The sequence below is a fragment of the Notechis scutatus genome, chromosome 5, assembly GCF_049901735.1.
Source record: "Notechis scutatus isolate UNSWTSFEM ecotype Mainland chromosome 5, rNotScu1.2, whole genome shotgun sequence".
Taxonomy (NCBI): Eukaryota; Metazoa; Chordata; class Lepidosauria; order Squamata; family Elapidae; genus Notechis; species Notechis scutatus.
Window position 1 is genome coordinate 44,290,657 of NC_142013.1, and position 22,532 is coordinate 44,313,188.

General features: G+C 36.2%; 1 protein-coding gene across 5 annotated transcripts in view; it reads left to right on the plus strand.

Annotated features, from left to right (window-relative positions):
* ROBO1 (roundabout guidance receptor 1) overlaps nt 1-22,532 on the plus strand; it is a 314,654-nt gene that overhangs the window by 100,552 nt on the left and 191,570 nt on the right. For all 5 annotated transcript variants that reach the window (XM_087966632.1, XM_026664097.2, XM_087966635.1 and 2 more), the window contains exon 2: nt 13,668-13,994. In XM_087966632.1, the coding sequence (XP_087822758.1) occupies nt 13,668-13,994 (327 nt within the window). The remainder of the gene's footprint in view (nt 1-13,667; nt 13,995-22,532) is intronic.

The following is a 22,532-nucleotide window of genomic DNA, read 5'->3' on the forward strand; positions in this document are numbered from 1 at the left end:
CTATTTTGAATCGTATTGGATATGTCTAAATGCCTATTTTGCTCCATGTACAGATAGCTGAGCCACAAACCATTCAAAACCAGTTGACCAGTGCCTGTGTTGTGCAAAAAAAAATACATCCCTGATTAGTAGTATTTTAATAAACAGTTTTTACAGATTATGGAGTGTTAAGAATTAGAATAAATAGGGCAGTCTGGTTTTGTATATTTGCTTTTAAAGGTTTATCTATGTGGTTGCTAAGAGTCGACACCAACTTGATGGCACATAATCAATCTGCTTTTTGAAAGATTAAAAAACACAAGAAGAGGCAGGTCCTGTCTTTAATCTGTGGCAAATAATGATGCTGTGTCTTTCTTTTCCCCCTGTCCCCTCCCAAATTCTTTATATTTGATATAATGAACAAAGGCTCATTTTAAGTACTTCTTTACTTCCCATAGCAGTCTGTACACCAAATAAAATAAAATGTTAGAACAAACATCTGGCTTCATTTGCAGACATAATGTACTAGTTAGGCAGTAGTAATGCTTCATCCTTTCCCAAAAGCTTGCAGTGGATTTTCTTCTAGTTTTGTGGGTTGTGGCCTGCCAGTGGAAAAAATGTTCTTCAAATAAGGTTCACAGTGTTGTTTCAAAAACAAAATGCTGCTTTTAATTAGGAACAATGTATCATATGAAGCACTTTGATTTATAGATTAACTCAAAACAGCAGTATCTGATGATGATGATGAAGACAAGGATAAGGAAAATATTTGTAATATGTAATGTTGCTGTTTTTCTGCTGAAAGGAAAGGAGCCATTTCTTATTTTACAAGTATTGCTTTCAGTCATACACAGTCTTTTTTTCCCCAGGCCATGCTTTGTAAGAATATTGGTAACTGTGGGTTAATTATCAAGTTGGTCCTGGTTTGAGGTACAGTTTAAAATAGATAATTTTATAAATCAATAATGTAAAAACTAATGCTACCAAAATTATATTTTTATGAGCAAAAATACTAATTCAATAAAATTTAAATCTTAGTTTACACTACATTTTAATAGTTTTATTAAAGTAGTAGCTTTATATTAATGCTGTTAATAATGGTGCACATTTCATGTTCAAGACTTCAAGGCTTTATAAATATTTTTTTTCATTTGATTAAATTGACTTATTAGAATTGTTAAACTTGGATTTCATCACAATATTATTTTATTATTTACATTTTTACATTACATTTACATTACATTACAATATTATTTACATTTCTATGGAATATTAAAAATTTCAAAATAGAAAAATCCAGTTTTTAAGAAGTTATATTTAATTTTTAAACTTTTGCATAACATACTGATTAATAAACCAAATTTATTCTTATTTTAACAGAAAATCTATCAAATCTCATTCAGTTTCACATTTTATATATTATATTCCTCTAGCACCTTTTGCTGTTTGGTTCATATACTTTAGAAAACATAGTTTATTAATCTTAACTGGTTTGGGTCACATATAGTACATAAACTATAATCCATGCTATGTAAACTATGTTTGTGTGGATTAATTAAATCAGTAAATTACTACCACCCTAAAGTCTGGTGACACATCTGTTAAAGTTAATTGTTTGGAATTCCATATTTTTATGTCATCTCTGCTAAAAATTTAAATAGTTTTTTAAAAAACAATCACCCAAGAAACTCCAGAACAGATATGCACCACAGCTTTGTAATAAACATGAAATTTAGTCTTATCATCTGTTGAGCTCAGCTGTTTTTTCAGGGTCTAATTTCTTTATATTTTAAGAGCTCATTTCTTAATACCATCTATGGAGGAATCTATAAAGAAGCTGAAATGAACAATAGCTAGATTTACAACATGTTGGTAATAGATGCCATCTATCAAAAGGCAACACTATATTTTAAATATGTTCTATTTAAGTTACATACTAAGTTTTGGTGTGTTCTATAAAGTAGCCACAATCCCTCCCCTGCCAAATTCGACTAATAAAGTGGTGTCTTGACACCATCTGTCTATGTAGTGCAACCACTCCCATGACCTCTGTTCATTTTTTAGCAAAATGCTCCCCCCAGCTATCCCCCAATTGTTGTTGCTCCTCTCTTCACAATGTTTTATACAGATGGTAACTGCACATGCAAAAAGGGGAAAAATACAGATAATTAAATGTGCTGTGCAGATTTTCTGTATAATGTGATATGTTGACAATGTCGAATTGGCAGTAAGAAAACCCTGAGGAAATCTGGACAGAAAATGAAATGGTGGTAGCTCATTTTACAGTTAATACCCTTCTGTTCTTCTAGAAAACTGTGATGTGAGAATGTAAATTATTTCAGTGGGGGTATGCATTGAGGTCAGATCTTCCTTAGTTTTATGAATATTTATTTAAACAGAGCAGTATTTCTGCGTTACTTTATCTTCAGTGCTATTCAGAAGTAACTGAGAACATCTGAATGATGGTTATTTTTAGAACTCCTACTCTTGAGATTATATACCATTAAAGGCTTATATTTTTATTTATATGGGTTGTCACTACATTCTGTTCATTTTATTATGTGCTAGGTGCTAAAGGAAATTCTGGTCAACTAAAGGAGGATAGAGTGAAAAGGAAAACATGTTTTGTTTCTTGAGTAAGAACATACATCAGAAATGTCAAGCAAATATTAGAAACAGACTATAACTACGGACCATTTATTGTTATAACAAGCATATTAAAGCAATTGTACCTGTGTACATAGAATTTCATAGTTATAATACAGGTAGTCCTCAACTTAGGACCACAATTGAGCCTAAAATTTAAGTTGCTAAGTGAGAAATTTGTTAAATGAGTTTTGCCCCATTTTATGACTTTTCTTGTCAGATTTGTTAAGTGAACCAATGCAGTTGTTAAGTTAGTAACATGGTTGTTAAGTGAATCTAGTTTCCCCATTGACATTGCTTGTCAGAATGTTGCAAAAGGGGATCATATGACCCCGGGACACTGCAATGTCATAAATATGAACCAGTTTTCAAGCATCCAAATGTAAATCACATGATCATGAAGATGCTGCAATGGTCATAAGTGTGGGAGAAATGGTCATAAGTCACTTTATGTTGTAACTTTGAATGGTCACGAAATGAACTGTTTTTAGTCAAAGACTACCTATATGAATGTTTTAGATGTACATATTTAACTATGAGATGTACATACTTAGCTGGGTGATGATTTTGGGTGACTGTGATTCAACCCAACAGGGTTGCTGTTATGGGAAAAATAGGAGGAGGAAGGAGGAGGAAGGATATATTCACTTTCTTGAGTTTTTTGTAAAAATAATAAAGGTGGGATATAAATAAATAAAATCAATATCATAAATTTTCAAATATATGAGAACGATCTTGTCTACAAATGGTTTTAATGCTTCTTCCCACTCCCCCAAAACGCTTTTACATATTTAGGTCAGTTTGTTGTATGCATACAATGTAGCATATGTCCCATCATACCTGAAAATGTTAATCATGGTCCTCCATCTGTGAGAATTTGGTACTTTTTTGTGTGAAACGTTATAACAGATGAGCTATGCTGCTAGAAAAATTCAAAATTGATATTGGATTAAACAACTTTTATTAGGAAAACTTATTCAAGATTTTAAAACAAGTTCAATTATCTATTTAGCCTGACAATATCTCTAATCATAGTGCAGGTTTTACATTTGCTGACATAGCTTTCTGTTCTACTCATGACATCAACAGTTTCCCACATATGTCCCTAAAAACATTAATAACCAAGAAAAGGGTTTTGAGATTCATGTTGCACACTCATACATAATTTTATGGAAGTACATCCCACAGAATTCAGCGGATATGCCTGCCTCCCTCCCTCCCTCCCTCTCTTCTTCCCTCTTTGGTATGGGGAGGAATTCTTTTTCAGTCACACTGATTTACATATTCTCTTTCAGTCGGGGTTTCAGGCAGGAGGACAGTCAACAAATGGTCTCGCCTCTTCTATGGAATGTGTCTGCATAGTCTTGAAGCATTAGGTACTCCTGCCACAGCTATTGCCTCTTTTTTTCTTTTGAGTAATTCTTTCTTCTTTTTCTGTTTTGCATTGTGAGTCCTCATTGGTGATATTTCCCTCACATTAGTTTCAAGGGCTTTTGGGGCCTCATATTTGGCTCTTCTCCCAGACAATGAGCTGAGATGATCAGAGCCCCTGCTGAGTGAATGGTAGTTTACATGTTGATTGGAATTGCCATCTGTTTGCTGTTGATGGGGATTGTTATTTTTATATTTTAATGTAAATTGATTGTTTGGATGAATAAAAATAAATAGTTGTCTATTTACATCTAAAAATGAATGTTTACATACCGCATTAGGCTTAATATGGGCAAAATGAAAACCTTGATGGATCCCAACTGCTTTTCTCCTCTTAACACTTTTTCCAGTATTGTTTATTAGCTTTTTTTCTCACATGTCTGGAACTTAAGGGAGGTTTATAACTTCAGGATGGGGAGATCTGACTTGCATTTAAAACTGACAACATAAGCTGTTAACCAGTGTATGATGAGACATCTAATAGATTATTCTTTAGGGTTGGAGGTTGGAGCAAAATTGTTATAAGAAAAAATAATAATATAATATTAAGAATATAACAGGTAGTCCTCGCTTATCAACCACGAGTTCCTTGCCAAATGACATTATGAATTAAAATATCATGTGACTGTACCCAACTTACAATGTCAGTTTCAGCTATAGTCATTAAGTAAATCAACCATAGTTGTTAAATGTGACATAATATAATGGTGACTTTGACTTCTTGCTGGCTTCCCCATTGAATTTGCTTATTGCCAGCCGCAATGGTGCAATGTATCAACATGTGCTGGTTTGCAATCATGATCATGTGACTGTGGGGATGAAGAAATGATTGCATATCCAGGACTGATTGTAAACTTACTTTTTCAGTGCTGTTGTAACCTCAGTTGGAAAGTGAGGATTTACTTGTATATCCCTAATTTTATTAGGAATCCTGCTATAAACCATGTCTTTGGTTAAATAAAGTACTGTTTATGAGAAGATAACACTTTTTTTCCAAACAGGAGTATTCTTTAAGCCAGGAGTGTCAAACTCAAGGTTCATGGGCTGGATTCGGTCTGCAGGGTGCTTAAATCTAGCCTGAGGGGTCAACCTAGAAATAGCAAAGAACCGACCCATGGTGCTTCTGGCAGCCAAAATTGGGCATGGGGGGCAAGCAGCCAAAATTGGGCACGGGGGCCAAGCAAGGCCAAAGTGCTGCAGGAGGCCATTCAGGATAAAAATGGAGTGTGGATGCCTCATGCCCCATTTTCTCCATCCTCTCTTGCCCCCCCGGCCCACAGAGAAAGACTACAATGCTGATCTGGCCCTTGAAGAAATCCAGTTTGACACTCCTGCTTTAAGCTATTGCAATACAGAAGTATTTTACTTGGAAGTGCTTACATTTTTTACATGTCTGATCCTGACCTGAAAGGCCTTGTATCAAGTCTGTCTTGTGCTGCAGTGTCTTTCTTAGTTGTCATCTTTAGTCTAGTAACTCCACCACAGGTTTGTTTTTTGACCCACAAAATATTCATTTTAAACAAAAATTAAATGTTTATATTCATAAATGTAGTGATCTTCCCAAGGGGGAGTCTCTTGAGAACCATGTTGAACAAGCACAGCAAAAATGATTGTAAAATTGTGTGTAACTCACTTAATGGATACATTGCTTATTAAGAGAAGTTCCAGTCCCAATTGTGGTTATTACTTAAGTACCAACTCAAGGAAGTCCTCAAGTAAGAAGTAAATATTTCCTCAGGGAAGACCAGCAGCAACACAATTGAAATGTTCTATTAGTTAAATATTTTAACAATTGCCAAATTATGAAGTAGTGCTGATACCATACAATGGCTGCTATTCCACTAATTTTCTACTTGTAGGCTATCGTATTATTTTAGTTGGTGCTGGGGAAGAGGATGTTGGGATTCCTGGTCTTTTAGTGTATTCCCAAATATTCTTTCCCATTTTAAAAGAAATGAAATAATGAAGAATTAAGTTAAAATAAATGTAATAAAATAAAATAAACATTATTTCAGTTAAATGTTATGGGGAAGTAATAAGTAAACAAAAGATCATCTCTGCTTGTGCAGTTTACATTCCAAGTTCCTCAGTGACAATTAAAGTTTAAAAGTATTTTTGATAGACTGTTCATTTAGATTACAGACTCCATTAGGGAATAATCATGTTGATTTACCTGCAAAGGGGTCACACCTTTTATTCTTTAGTGCCTCATTAACCTGGAGTTTTCTAATGCTTCTTGAATGTTGGGAATGTTAACTTTAAAGTTTCACTATGACTGAGGTTGGTCACATTCCTTTAGGGATTTGTTACTAATCCTTTAAAAGGTTGCTTGAAATATTTTGTTTTCTAAAAGTATAAATGTGTCTGCAAAATTGCTCCTAAAATTTTGCTTTTCTGCTTTCTGTCACAGAAGCTAATAACTCACATAACCCAGAGCTCTGTAAACCACTATATGGGTGTAACTATTATGTAGTAGAAAACCATGCACAAAACCCCACCTTCACTGCCTATTTGAATAGAAGTCAAGCAGAAAAATTCAGCAGTGTCTACTTGACAGGTTTTTGAAGAAGCTTCTGGAAAGGAATTAATAAATTGTACTTTTATCCTTTTCCTCCATGGAAAAATCCTTTAATTCATACCAGACTTTGTTTCTTTTACATTATATTCATCACTTCAGTTGCTTACTGAATATTTATAGTACTTACAAACTTGCAGTATTTCTGTCAACATAGACCTGCATATATCTATTCAGGATCAAGTCTCAAATCTTTTCAGGTTGACATGTATACAACTGTGTGACTATACAAAATACAACATTGTAATTATTTTGTTATACTTAACTTACAACCTTTCATTTAAGGACCATTTGAAGTTAAAAAGCACTGAAAAGGTGACTTATGACTTTTTTCACACTTATGACTGTTGCAGCATTCCCATGGTCATGTGATCAGAATTTGGGTGCTTGGCAGCTAGTATATATTTATGACAGCTACACTGTCCCAGGGTTATGTGTCACCATTTGTAACCTTCACAGCCAGCTTCCAACAAGCAGTCAATGGGGGAAACCAGATTTGCTTAATGACTGCATGATTCACTTAACAACTCCAGTGATTCACTTAACAACCCTGGCAAAAAAGGGTGTAAAGTAAGGCGCAACTCATTTAACAACTGCAACTTTTTTGTAGGAAATGAGAAATTATACAACAAAATGAAGGAAAAAGAGCAAAGCTCTATATGAAAGTCTTCCTCCACCATAAATCCAATGTTAATTTGTGTGGACCAGGACTTCCAGTTTGAGTTTCTTCGCTGACAGACCGAAACCGTGATCGTGCGCGGTTTCAATCCGTGCTCGCCACCGGAGCGCCCCGAGCCGGCTGGTTTCGGGGCTAAGCCATCCCCTAGAGGTGGTGAAGAGGGGGGAGACTGCCAGCAGAGTTGAGGAGAGCCGCATCTCTCCTCCTCAGCTGGCCATATTCCCTTTCCCAAAGGTGGTTGCAGTGGTGGTCAGAAATGGCCATCTCAAAGAAGAACTCGACCGGAAAAGAATGTGCAGGAGGAAGATAAGAAGAGAAAGTCTTGGTTGACCGGGTTAAACTGCAAAAGCAACAACGCGAGGTACCCTGGAATTTAAACTATTAAAAAAACAACATTGTTCCCAAATAAGATTTTGAAGCAGCGAAGGAGAGAGGGAAGGGAAAGGATTTGGTTTTGTTTTGTTTTTCTCTTCCCTTCCATATACTGACAGCTAAGAGACTTAAGCAAGAAATTGAAAAAAAAATCCACTTTGACATCAAGAGGCATTTAAGCTGAAAATAAAATGTCAAAGGGATAATAAAGATTTCTGGATACTTAAAGGCTTTTAAAAGCAGGAAAGGAGAGAAAAGGAATAAAAGGGCAGGATCTGGAAAAATGGAGGAGACTTCCTGGAACTAAAACCTCAACAAGATTCCTAAAAGATACATTTTAACTGAACGTCAACAAAATATTAGAACCCCAGGAAGAGAAAGTGGAAAAAAGAAGCAAGAAGAAATAGCTTGGGATTATTTGGATTACTTGGTGATCTCTGCATTTTTGGTTATTGCATTTAAATGACTAAAATCAATTGGGTGGTTGTTTAAAAGTGTTTAAAATGGCACCACTTTTAGAAGAACTGAAAATGGAACTTAAAAAGTACAAAGAAGATGCACAAGAAGGGAGACGTTCTTTTGACTTCGTATTTCAACTCTTAGAAATGGAGATCTGGAACAATGAGAAACAACAAGAAACGCTTGCAAGACTTCCTGTTTGCGAGGCTTCGGCGGCGGCAGGGTTCCGCGATCCGCGATCCCTGCCGGGCTCATCGACTAGGTTCCCCCGATCCACTTGGATTTGGGGATATAGGCTGCCCTGTAGGGGCTGCTGAAGAGCAGGGGATCTGGAAAGGGGGTAGGGGTGTCGCAGACCCTCCCCAGCCAGCTAAACCCCCTTTTCCCTAGGCGGAGGAGCGGCGGTCAGCAATGGCCGCCTCAAAGAAACCTGCAGACGGATAAGAATGTGCAGGAGGAAGAGAATCGGAGAATCGTGAGAGTTGCCTATGGTCCGGGATAAAGTTGCTAAGCAAGGAACCTCCGGGGATCGGAGAACTGTCGGAGAAGTTGCTACATTGTTTCCAGAGAGAGTTACAAGCGCGGTTAGAACTCTTAAAGGGAAAGTTTTTTTTCTTCACTCTCCTTCCTAACGTGACAGCTGTGGAACAGTAAGAGAAATCTGAAAATCCAGGTAATTAAACACTGAAGAGATAAGGATTTCTGAATGATTTTTTTCTTTCTTAAAAAAACTTTTAAAAACTTTTCTTTTTATGCTGTGAGTGGGAAGGAGAGTGAAAGCTGGACTATAATTTGGAAATGAGGAGTATGCCTGGAATTTTAACGAGATATAAATATTAACAAGGCTTCTGAAGATATATATTAAATGCAACTTTGTGATCCAATTTTAACCCCAGAAAGAGAAATTGAGGAAGGAGAAGGTGCCTAAAGAAATGATCTACTTGGACTGCTTGATGATTTATTACTTTTGAAAATTATCTTTGATTAAAAACATCTGGGTGGTTGTTTGGGAAAACTTTTTCTCTTCACAATGACATCATTTGTGGATGATTTGGAACTATTACATCAAAAAATTCAAGAGGAAGCGAGAAGGGAAGGATGTTTTTGATACTTTGTGTCAGTATTTAGAAATGGCGGTCTATGCTTACGTGGAAGGGATTGAATACCAAGAAGATTTGGAGGAAGAAGAAGCCATCTTGGAGGAACAAGTCACTCTGGCTGGGCAAAAGAAAGGAGAAGGAGAAAAAGGAAAAAGAGACTTTAAGATCTGTAAAAGCAATCCAAAAAAAAGAAAAATAAAATGAAAAGGAGGTATTATGTTAGAAAACTGCAGAGGGAGGAAGCTGGAGAGGAAGAGAGATGGAGAGACGAAGGGTAATGAGGACAGAGAGAAGAACAAGCAAGGGAGAAAAGGGATGAGAGGCCTCAGTAGCAGAGAGCAAGATGTAAAGAAACAAATCTTTTTAGATACAATGGGTAATCTTATTGATGAAGGGATTCTAAAGGTACACAAGATTGTTTTTATATTTGTACTTAGAAATAACTTTTAGAAGGTTGGAAATAAAGTGTAATTTAAAATGTGGTAAAATATTTAATATAACTTAGTGAAATTGGTGTTAAGGAAAGGGGACATTTTATGAAATAAAGATTGGAGATATGATGTGGGGGGAATAACTGGAAAATATAACTATTATTAAAAAGATATGATATTAAATTGAATGGATAAAATGGTTAAGGTATAAAAGAATGTTGGGGACAGGAGGAGAAGGAGGATTACCTTAATGAAATAATGATTTAAAATATGTGATGTGGGGAGAATAATTGGAAAGTAGGTCCTCCCACAAAAGTATGTTAATTAATTGAAAAGCAATGTGCTAAGTTTTTATGTTATAAAAGAATATGAATATTAATGAATAGATTAGTTCTGGTAGTGATAATATTGTATAATTCTTGAATGTACCAAGCAGGATCCCAATGTAAGTTAGGTGTTTTATATTAAATATTATAAATGTAGAGGAAAGAGGTAAGGGCGTTATACTCCAATTAGTGGACAGGAGAAGTTTTATTTTTATTTTAAGGAAGAAAGCAAATGGATAGCTGGAAATAAACAGACAAAGAATAATAAATATTATGATTTGAACTGAGATGAGATGAATAAAATAAAATTAAGAGAATTTAAGAGAGAAAAGAAACTATATATAAAAGGGAAGATGGTAATAAGATATGAATGACATATAAAATGAATATGAATTTGAAGTTGTGTCTGTATAAAGAGTTTTTGACCCAGGATTGAGCAACCTTCAGAAAAGATGATTTTTTATTTTCTTTATGTTATGTCTTATGTTATATGTATTTGTGTTTGTTTTTAAAATTAATAAAACTTGTTTAAAAAAAAAAAAGAAACGCTTGCAAAACAAGAAGATTGGGACAAAGAAGAAGCCATCTTTAATGATCAAGTAATTTTATGGGGGGGGGGGAAGGAAAGGAGGGAAAGAGAATGAAAAGTTTAAGATTTGAAAAAACAACCAAAAACAGAAGAAGAATAGTTTGAAAAATAAGTATAATATTAGAAAGCAACAGAAGAGGGGATTACAGAAGAGAGAATTAGAAATAGAGAGACAAGGGGGTAAAAGGGGGAGGGAGAAGAAGAGAGGGAAGAAGGAAAGGAAAAGAAGTTATAAAGGATAGAAACAAGATATACAGAAACAGGGCAAAGGTATAAGAATTGAAAGTATAAGCCTGTTTAGAGATAATGGGTGAAAACTTAATTGTAAAAGGGATTCTGCAAAGGTACATAAGATAGTATTGTTATATTACAAATAGAAATAATTTTTCAAAATATGCTTAAAATGATGGATAAAATATTTACCGTAATCTAGTGGAATGTTTGTTAATAAAAAAATGAAATAAAACAAATGAGAGAATTGAATTAGGAAAGGATGGGAACATTTTAATTATTATTAATGATTTATAAAATATAAGTGAAGAGAAATATGGGAAAAAAATTAATTATGGAAAGCTTATAAGTGTTCCCAAGGAAGTATATGTTAAGAAATGTTAAAGATGTTAAGATTTTAATGACTATTAATGATAGAATTGAATTGGAATGGAATGAGTGTTTTAATTGCATATATTTATAATCTTTTTTTTAAGAATATGGTGTGTATTTTAAGAATGTACCAAGCAGAATTCGATTGGAAGTTATGTATTATATTGAATGTTATAATCTTAAAGGTATACATTGAAGCTTAAATAAGAGTTGAATGGATAAAATTAAAAGATATAAAGGTGTCATACTCCAATTAGTAACTACAGGAGAAAATTTGTTTAATGATAATATGAAATTGAAACAGGACAGACAAAAGTATAAATATAATGATTTGAATTGAGATGAGATAATCAAAATAAAGTTGAGAAAATGAAAAGAGGGGAAAAACTATGTAGAAAATGTAAAACAGTAATAAGATATGGAATAGAACACAAAAATGATCATGAAATTGAGTTTGTGTCTATATGAAGAAGTGTAACCCAGGACCATGCTATTTTCAAAAAAAGATGTTTTATTTGTATTATGGGTTTTTTTGTGAAAACGCAAATAAAATTCTCAAAAAAAAAATTGTGTGGACCAATTAATATTTTTGTTGATAAAAGACCAAATTGCCAAATTACTGGAGCACAGTAGTAGTTGTCATTTATAAAAATAGTAAAGAAACTCAAGTATAGTATAATTAGTAAATTATGGTAGTAAGATACACACACATACACAAATACACTACAGCAGTAAATTCAGGGACTTGTGTGTACATTCTAGTGCTGCATTGGCCTTGGGGAATCAGGGTAGTGAGTTAGTGGGGATTTTGAGGGCTTGACTGCTATAGTATCTTAGAGAAACTGGGTATCATCATTTTGTTTGTCCATGGTGAGCAACATTATCTTAAATTATTTCAAATAACTTCCGAGTTCAGTTTCCAAATCTGAGTAGCTGTTCAGGCTCAATGCACTGTTTCTTTATAGTAGCAGCAGCTTTGGAAGATAGTTGTAATACGGTACATTAAAATAAGGCTTGAATATTTGCTAATAAGCATTATCGAAATATATATCTGCTTGCTACTAAGTCAGAAGCATGTAAGCTGTATGGATCAGCAAAATAACCTTTCTGCTTTCTTTTTTCCTTTGATTTGCATATTTATATCTCATGAAGTTAATCGGATGAATAAAGAAACTGATCCATAGTTACAGACTTCATTAACTTATGAATAGGTGAACTGTTAAGATCTTGTTTGAGTTAACATGCAGAAAGGCTGATACAACTATGAATAAAATTAAGCTTTTTTAAAATATGTAATTAGGGAAATTCATATTAAGACATTTTAATGTTTTGTTTCCAAATATATCCATAGTTTTAGAAGTAATACAATGCTAGAGATCAGGCTAGGCATCTGATATCATCTGGATATTTTAGACTTCACTTTTCATGATCTGTTTGCTGTACCATCTAAATTCATGAATTATGCTAAGTCATAATACAATCTGGTTTGATTTACTATATTTATAATCTATTTTGCCTTGCAAAGCACAATTCATGTGTTGGTGTGGTATTGAAATATACCAAAAATGTTTCTTGAAAAGTTCATCTGATAGTGTAATGTGTGAATATTATCACATTCATATTGAGGACAAGGTTATTTCATTCTGCGTGTAGAGCATCTCATTGCCTTCTGCTATAATTTATTGCTTGACTGAAATTAAACATACATCTTGTATTTAATTGCTTTGTTTTTAATCTATAAAGATTGAAACCAGAATCCCAAATTGACAAGTTTTCTCTAAAAATTGTTTGACAAACACAATATGACTAAGATTGTAACATTTCTCCCCTAAATTTTATTAGTAAAGTATAATAAACAATCAAAAGAGAGAGAATATAGTAAGAAACTATACACATTACAATGATTAAAAAAACTAAATATAAATGGAAATAATAAACAGGAAAGGAAGAAAAATCCTTAAACTTATTAAATCTATATAGAAATATTTTGTTTCATGCTCTCTATTTGAGAAAACAGAAATGTATGAATTCACAAATTGATAAGGATCACTTAAGTAAATTTATTTTACCATCTACATAAAATATTTCACAATAGAGCTAAGACTGTAACATGACCCACATAATAGCTGACCATAGGGTTGACAATACATCACCCTTAACATATTGAAGGTATTGCCTTTACTCTGAACTTTATTGATATTTTATTGAGGCCTCAAATCCTCCAATACAGTGGGGTTGCAGAGAATGGGTTAGCTGTGAACCATCTTATGACCTGCTATGTGCCTCTGATTCTGAATATTCAGTTGAACCCTGGCCTAACCCCTTAAAAAATTGCCAATCCTTGTTAGGTATCCTTATTAACTATTTAAGGTCACTTAGGATAATTATACAGTACATTTTTATGGTTTATTTTTTTTAAATCCAAGTTTGAACATTTTAATACTAGTAGAAATTAAAAATGTTATTTGCATTTTTAGGTTCACGTCTTCGTCAAGATGATTTCCCACCTCGAATTATTGAACATCCTTCAGATTTAATTGTTTCTAAAGGAGAACCAGCAACTCTGAACTGCAAGGCTGAAGGCAGACCAGTTCCAACAATTGAATGGTACAAAGGAGGAGAAAGGGTTGAAACTGATAAAGATGATCCTCGTTCTCATCGGATGTTGCTACCGACTGGATCTTTATTTTTCTTACGTATAGTTCATGGACGCAAAAGTAGGCCTGATGAAGGAGTTTATGTCTGTGTAGCCAGGAATTACCTTGGTGAAGCTGTGAGTCACAATGCATCATTGGAAGTAGCAAGTAAGTCTTTTGTTTCCCTTTTTGTTTGGCAACTATTTAAATAACAAAACAGTAGAATTATTGTTTTGATGTAAAGATAGAATGAGAAATAGTATTAGGGGAAAAAAACCCCCAAAGGGATAACAACCACTTCATTTTGAAAAAAGGAGAAGCCCCCCCCCCCCCCCCCCCCCCCCCCCCCCCCCTGTTTCCCCTTCCGCCCTCGTGCCCCCTTGTTTTGGGGTTTGGGGTGGGGGAAAAAAAAAGGAAAAAAAAAAAAAACACCGCCTGTAAAAAAAAAAAATTGGTCAGACCACAAAGAAAAGTGAAAGGAAGGAAGGAGAAAGAAAAAGGAGGGGGGGGGGGGGGAGGGAAGGAAGGGAGAAAGGGGAGGAAAAGGAGGAAACGCTCCGCAAAGGAAAGGGAAGAGGGGGCGGGGGGAAGAAAAAAAAGGCAAGAAAAGAGGGGGAAAAAAAAAAAAAAGCCGCGTGTGCCCCCCCCCCCCCCCTCCCTCTTTTCCCGCCCCATTCCCCCACCATAAACCCACAACCCCCGAAATAAACACAAATTAAAAGAAACCCCCAAGTATATGCACTGTATAGAATCATTTCCTTTGCATAAAAGCAGATGATATATCTAATCAACTGAATGGATAATAATCAATAAAATCAAAAGTCCTGATTTGCAAGTATAATTTATGAAGCTGCTATATATGCATTTAGAAAACAATGGTTTTGAACTGTTGGAAGAAATATCCATCTGGCTCAGTTCTAAGCCAGAAAAAGACACTGGAGACAAAATGGAGGCTGGAGGCTGATTAGAAAGAGGGTCCATTTATTGATGAACAGAACCACAGCCAAATACATTGAGTTGAGAGGGCAGTTTATACCTTCTCTTTGGCTTTACACTTGAACTTCCGGTTCCTGTGCAAGAACATGTATCCTATTGGCTGTTGTAGGGGTTATGTAGGGGTCATAGCTGGCGCTATAGGCAAAGTACAAATCCTAGGTGTTATCTGAGCTAAATTTGTTTGAAGTTTGGACGGTGATCCAATAATTCCTATTATGGCTTAATGGCTTTGGTTGGCTCTTGAATGAGGGCTAATCTGCCTTTGTTCAGATTTTGCTGCAGGGAGTAATGGATTAAGCAAATTTGCATTTCTAAAAGCTGTTCCAGCTCAGTATCTGCTTGGGGGCAGGGTCAGTGGTGGGATTCTACTGGTTTGGACTGGTTCTATACAACTGGTTGTTACGATTCTGTGCAGTTCAGAGAACTGGCAAATCGAGGCCCTGGCTGGCCCCTCCCCTCTCTCCCCTCCCCTCCCCACCCCTCCCCTCCCCACCCAGTAAGTCCTTATCGTGCATGCGCGACATAGCTGACTGCATTCTTCCCCTCCCAGTCATTCCTTAAGGTATTTCTTTTTTCCCCTTCCGATGATCAGCTGTTCCAATGATCAGCTGTGCCGGGATCCGTCTCGCTATATTACTGCTTCACTCAGGAGTCTTCCCTGAGGCCCAGGAGGGTCAAAAACGGAGCGCAGGGGGGTGCTGTGCGCTTCCCCCGTGCTCTGTTTTTTTCCTTCCTGAGCCCTTGGGAAAGCAAAAATGCTACCCCAGGAGGCTCCCCTGAGGCCCAGGAGGCTCAAAAACAGAGCACAGGGGGAGCTGCACACCCCTCCCAGGCTCCATTTTTTGCCTTCCTGAGCCCCAGGGAAGCCTTCTGGGAGCAAAAATGCCTGCCTAGGAAGCTCCCTTGAGGCAAAAAAAACCAGGGGAGGAGGATGTGCTGCAAAAAAAAAAGGACTCCCAGTCACATGCCCATGCCCAGCTAGCCATGCCCAGCTAGCCACGCCCACAGAACTGGTTGTTAAAAGATTTGAATCCCACCCCTGGGCAGAGGGCTGGGGTTCTGAGTTTCTGTGTCCCGGAAGATTTTTTTATTTCTCTTAGGGGAAATCTTTTATCTTGCCTTTTTCAAATATTCCTCAAAATATTTCATTCTTCTAGGGGAGGATGGCTTCCCACAGAATTTTACCACCTTTGCCATTATAAAAAACAGTGTTGTGTTATCTGGATTTAATAATGAAACAATTTTAAAACATTTTTACTGTCCAGAATTTTGCCAAATTAATACAAATTGGGTCAAAGCTTATGTTCACTGAACAATGTAGACACAATGTAAAAGCAATTATTTTGTCATTCATTCTAGTAAAATTGCATTGATAATATATTTAAATAATGGCATGTTTACTCAATAATTACGTTTAAGGTTTATTCTAAGCTGTCTAGTTCATCTACCCATGCAGTAGCATCATGCAAATGTGTTGTGTTAGATGTGCATTATTATTTGGCAAACATCAGTGTGACTACATTCCATAAATAATATGTATACTGAAGTACTGGTATATCCACAGTATGTGCATAAGCGAACCTCGGTGGTACAGTGGTTAGAGAGCAATACTGCAAGCTACTTCTGCTGCAGCCAGCTGCTTGCAATTTGGCAGATCGAATCTCACTAGGCTCAAGGTTGACTCAGCCTTCCATCCTTCCGAGGTGGGTAAAATGAGGACCCAAATGGTGGGGGGCAATATGCTGATTCTGTAAACCTCTTAGAGAGAGCTGTAAAGCACTATGAAGTGGTATATAAGTCTAAGTGCTATTGCTATTAGTGATATCCACAGTATGTTCACAGGGTAAATGATGTCTAAATTAGGTTCCACAGTGTTTTTGCATTTTTCTCTGTTAATTGGAATAATTAAGTGTGCCTCATGATTTGTGCAGATAGGAATATAGCAATAGCAATAGCACTTAGATTTATATACCACTCTGTGATGCTTTACAGCACTCTTTGAGCAGTTTATAAATTCGGCATATTTGGGTCTTCATTTTACCGACTTTGGAATGATGGAAAACTAAATCAATCTTGAACCAGTGAGGATTGAAATCCTGGCTGTGGGTAGAATTAACCTGCACTACTGCATACTAACCACTGTGGATCATATATACAGTATTTCTTTTTACATTTGTAAAGGTCTATGATTGGTACCTGCAGTTTTTAAATAATATACCTTGAATTCTGCATGTTGTTATAAACCTTAGAGCTTGATTGTAAAGATTAAAGTTTGATAACATCTCTTTCTCTTAAGTAAGTACAACTTTTCCTCTGTCACTTGAGTTCTAAACAGTGTTTTTGACTTGTGTGGTAGCTATATCTCTTTATATAGCTGTTATTTTATTTTATTTTTTTCTAAATACGGTACATGCATGTCACAGTAATCCATACTAGTACTGTACTAGTTTTGTGCTACTGTAGAATGTTTGCTGGAGATCACTTATTTATTTATTTATTGTTACAAAAACGTCATTCCAACAATTTGGGGCAACACGCAATAACAAAATTTATGGCGACATTGAAATTTGAAACTACTAATTTGTTTAAAGAGTTTTTAATTAATATCTTTACGTATGTAAAGTATCCTTAACTTGGAAAAAAGGATAAGAAGAAGTAAAAAGTGCAAGAAAAAGAGATAAGAAGAAAAAGGAATATAATAAGGGAAGTGAAAAATTTATAAAAGTGATATTCAACTTTAATAACAAATATAAAATTTAATATTTCACTCTATGAATGGCTACAAACCTTTATTTTTTTCATCTCTTCTCCCAGGCATGGCAAACTGGATTTCTTTGAGGGCCAGATCAGCATTGTAGTTCTCCTCCGTGGGCTGGTTGAGGGGATATGGGATGGACACCTCTTGCAGCACCCTGGAGGCCAAAATGGGACGTGGGGGCAGTGCATACCCCCCGTGCCCAGTTTTCAGCCTGTATGGCTTCCTGCAGCATCCTGCTGGCCAAAACAGGGCAGAGGGGATGCATGCTGCATCCCGTTTTCGGTCTGGATGGCCACCATCACTTTGCTGACCAAAATGGGGCATAGGGGGCCGTGCACAGCTCCCTGTGGCCCGTTTTCAATCCGGACGGCCTGCAGCATCCTGCCAGCCAAAATGGGGCACACTCCATTTTCACTAGCAGAGGCACCGCAGGCTGGTCCTTTGCTATTTCAAAATTGGCCCTATGGACCAGATTTAAGCACCCTGTGGACCTGCGAGTCTTGAGTTTGACACCCCTGTCTTGTCCCATCCTTCATTTGTCAGTTGTAATTCCCTTTAATTTCATCTATCTTGTCAACTAAAATTTATTCTAGGTGTTATTTCTTCGACATCTTTTGGACAGTCTGTGATAGAAGAAGACTTTACTAACCTTGTTGATTCCATTCTTTGTAAGTCTCCATCATTTTTATTGTTAGAACATTTTCAAACATTTTTCAGGATTGCAATTTTTTCCTTTCCATGAGTAAGCAGGAAAGGCAGGAATATCAATAATTTGCTCTGCAATAAATAGAAGGCAACAGATTGGACCACCCAAGCAGGAACTGCTTAGTGGGCATAGTTTTGCTGTGGTTGGCATAGCTCTACTGAGACCATGGTTGTCTGCTAGAAAGGAAAGTAATGAAACCCTAGACAAAATTATACCTAAAGTGAATCAAACAGTGCATAGAATGAGATAATAGGAGAAAATTCAACTGGACGTGATAAGAGCTCATTTTGGGCCTCAACAATACCAACCACACTTTGCTATTATTTCAGCTACAGAATATAATCCAGCAGGTCATTTCTAAGTCAGGTTCTACTAAGGAAGATTTGGGCAGAAAAATAATTTGATGGAGCTTTGTATGGAATTTGCTAAGCATTTGGAAAACTAAATTGCTTAGATCCTCTCAGAGTTAGATCCCAGCTAGACAAATGTGAAAGAGTTGACTGAAGTGCAGTTTTCCAAGTTATCTGAGATATGTTAGTCCTAAGTAATTGTGTAGATTATCTATAGCTTATTATTATATATAAATATAATTGTCTTTATAGATTATCTATGACGAGACAGTGACCTTCCTGGTACTGTTTGATCCCTCAGTGACTTCTGATGCCATATGGCAATGTATTCTGAACTCCCTAAAATAAATAGAAAAGGAAAACATTGTGCTGCATAGCAATGAACTAGTTTTAGTTGGTGGCAAGAAGTGGGTAGGGTTGCAGTTCTAGGCTTCTTAGTTATGTCTCCTACACTCCTTTTTAACACTTTCATGAAGATATTGGCTGAAAACATCCATGATCACAGAGTCAGATATTATCAATACAGTGATATACAACTTTACATCTCAATTTATACATCTCAACCATTGATGTGATAAAATGCTCTCCAAATGTCTGGAGGCAGTTCAGATCTGGATTAAGTTAAGGCTGAATCCCAGAAAGATATTTTATGTCCTGGTTTTCTTAACACTCTTGTAGGAGCTGTGCAGTTTTTGGACACAGGTTGGCTTTCCCATAGAATTTCTTTGAGGGAAGCTAGCAGTGAGCATCAGAAATCTTCCTTCCTTCCTTCCTTCCTTCCTTCCTTCCTTCCTTCCTTCCTTCCTTCCCTTCCTCCCTCCCTCCAGCCATCCATCCATCCCTCTACAATTGCTAGTATTTTAGAAAGAGAATCTTTATTTCCAAAGAGCCCCCTCTTGGTTGGGAGTCAGAAGTAACCAAGACTGAAATCTTTAATCATATTGAAATTCGAGGGTCAAGAAAGAATTCGGAAAGGAAGCTTGCCTACTTCTTTAAATGGAAATGGGATGATCACAGGAAGGTGTAACTTGTTGCTATGTAATGTTGATTCTTACATTTTTGTACCCTAAATAATAGGCTTGACCTCTTAAGTCTATTTATAAACCTTTTTTGTAGTACATTTGGTTTAAGATGCTGTGTTTAACAAGTTTTTTTATGTGACAAAATTGTATCTTCCCATTGCTGATGTGAGCACTTAAAGCTAAAAGAATTATCAAATTGTCTTTGTTTTTTTTGACTGTTTGTTTAACTACCCTGTAATCCCTTGCATGGGGGGGGGGGGAGATGGAGTGACTGAATGGAGCTGAGAGTTTACTGCCCAGATGCCCTTCCTGAGGTCTATGCGGCGCTTACAGCAGACATTTTCTGTTTGCACCCAGAGAGAAAGATATTTGCTGCTACCTAGATTGAACTCATAGCCTTCTGTTTGCACCCAGAGGGAAAGATATTTGCTGCTACCTAGATTGAACTCATAGCCTCCTGATTGTGAGCTGAGAGTTCCACCGCTGGTCAAGTCCTTGTTCTTATTTTTAATAATGTTAATATTTAAATTATAAGCTGTGCCTTTGAAACTCTCAAAGAGATTGTTGTTAAATGAGATCAGAAAATGACACAATAATGCACAGGGTATAGGTTCTGTAACCATCCCACCTGCTGATATTAAGAAGAATGTGTATCCCTAAAGAATAAGAAGGTGGGAACAGAATACTAAACTGCTGCATTACGGTAGCAAGGTAGATCATAGTTTGGACAATTGTAGACTTCTGGGAGCAGACCATGATACTTCCTCCTTTCTTGCACCTAGTGCAGTGGTGGGCTCCTGTGCCAAAAATTGGGCCCCTGTGCCAAAAATTGTGTGTGCGCTTGCATGCTCATGCTGGCATGTCAGCACCCAGAAGACAATGCACCCCCCACCCTCTATGCATGTGTGCGCAATCTCCACCCCCCGCCACCATCTTATCTGCACTGCACCTCACAGCTGATTTTTGGCTGGTTTGAGGCCTTTTTCGGCCTCCCAGAGGCTTGAAGAAGGCTTCTGCAGGATTTGCAGGCCGAAAACTAGGCCCATTTCATCACTTCCGGTATTTCCATAAAAACAGGAAGTGATGAAACGGGCCTGCAAAGCCTGCAGAAACCTTCCTCAAGCCTCTGGGAGGCCGAAAAGGCCTCAAACCGCCCAAAAATCAGCTGTGAAGCGTGTACATGCGCAGTGAGGTAAGTTTGCCTGCAGCTCGCATGCCGGCACAAATGGCTCTGTGTGCCACCTGTAGCACACGTGCCATAGGTTCGCCATCATGGACCTAGTGTATGCCACAGTCCAGCAGCCTTCTCCAGTTATCACTTAACTGAACATTGAAGAATATTATGAACAATTATTTTCTGAACATAATAATTTATTTTACTGTTTTACTTTTTATTGTGTAACTTGCATTAAATGACTTTTACTTTTGACAGATAAGTATAGAATACAAGTCATACTTTTCTATCATTTCATAAATTCTACTAAAAGATGCATATTGCAGAGGTATTGGAAATGGTGTTATACTAACAATAAGATTAATGAGTATCTACCATTAGTAAAATATTTTAATCCTGCTGGCCATTATTGCATCATTATTCAACTGTAGTTTCCTAGATTCTTTATGAAAAATAGTTCTCCAGTGCTTTTTAATGACAGTATTTTTATTCATAATATCATGTTATATTTTCTATGAATAAGAAGAAAATTACATACATGTTGCTTGTTATTTTGTAATATTCTCCATAAGAACACTTTTTCACATGACAAATAGCTACTGTAAAGTTGAGTAACAATAACATTAGCTATTTGAAATGTAATACAATGTATTTCTGGTAATTTCTTCTATGTTTCAGTAACTATTGTGACTGGTAAAATCTTGTCTGTAGGTAAGCAGCCTGTTTCATAAGGAAATAGTAAACATAAAACCTATGACAATGCTAAAACAGAGAGAAGAGATATAAGAGAAGCTGGAATATTTTATCTCCTAAATAAACACTTTGCCTTTTTTTCTGAGCAAACATGGCTTAACTAAACACTATTTAAGTTACCTATGGGAGTCACAGCTGGACACAGCTCTAAGTTGATTGAAGTTGATAGAGCATGTAAGTAGAAAAGGCTCTGCAGCTCTTAAAGGTTTATATAAGCGGACTCAATTTATATGGAAATGGTAACCAATGCAAAAGAGATGTCTTAGCTTTTCTACTAAAATCTATTCTTGACTTTCTGAACTCACTTTCTGATGACTTGAAATATTTTTCAATTAATTCCATGTTTTAGTTTTGTAGGATTATAAGCAGGTTCGTATTACATCTGCAGGGACATGTTTTCTGGTAGTGAAAGGTCCCTGTGCAATGTCATAAAGGGCATGTTTATGTCAAAACAGTTGGGTAATTTTGTCTACAAATCTTACGTTTCACAAGGGAGGTGTAATATTTATTATTGACTTATTTTCTTACTAGTCCATAAAATTTATATTTCAGTGTATATTTTTTTTACAAATGACAGCTTATTTTCGTCGAAAATCTCACTAACAAATGAGACCTATAGCATATATTGAAGTAACATAAGCATGTAAAAAAAAGGAAATGCTGAATTTTAGCACTTTAGCAAGGAATAACAAATGAATGTAGAAGCCTTATATTGATATTCCATGAAAAAAGCTTGTTTTATATATTTAGTTGAAAGTCTTCCAAGCGATTTTTAGCTTACAATTTAAAAGGTATGATATAGAGGGAGAATATATTGGAAAGGAGAAACCTTCAGGAATGTAAGTCTGATATCTGGACTTTATTTCAAAGTTCTGAAAAAGAAATAATTTCAGGAATGGAGAAATCATTGTAGTGGCCCAGTTTGTCATTTCAGGGGCTAAAAATTA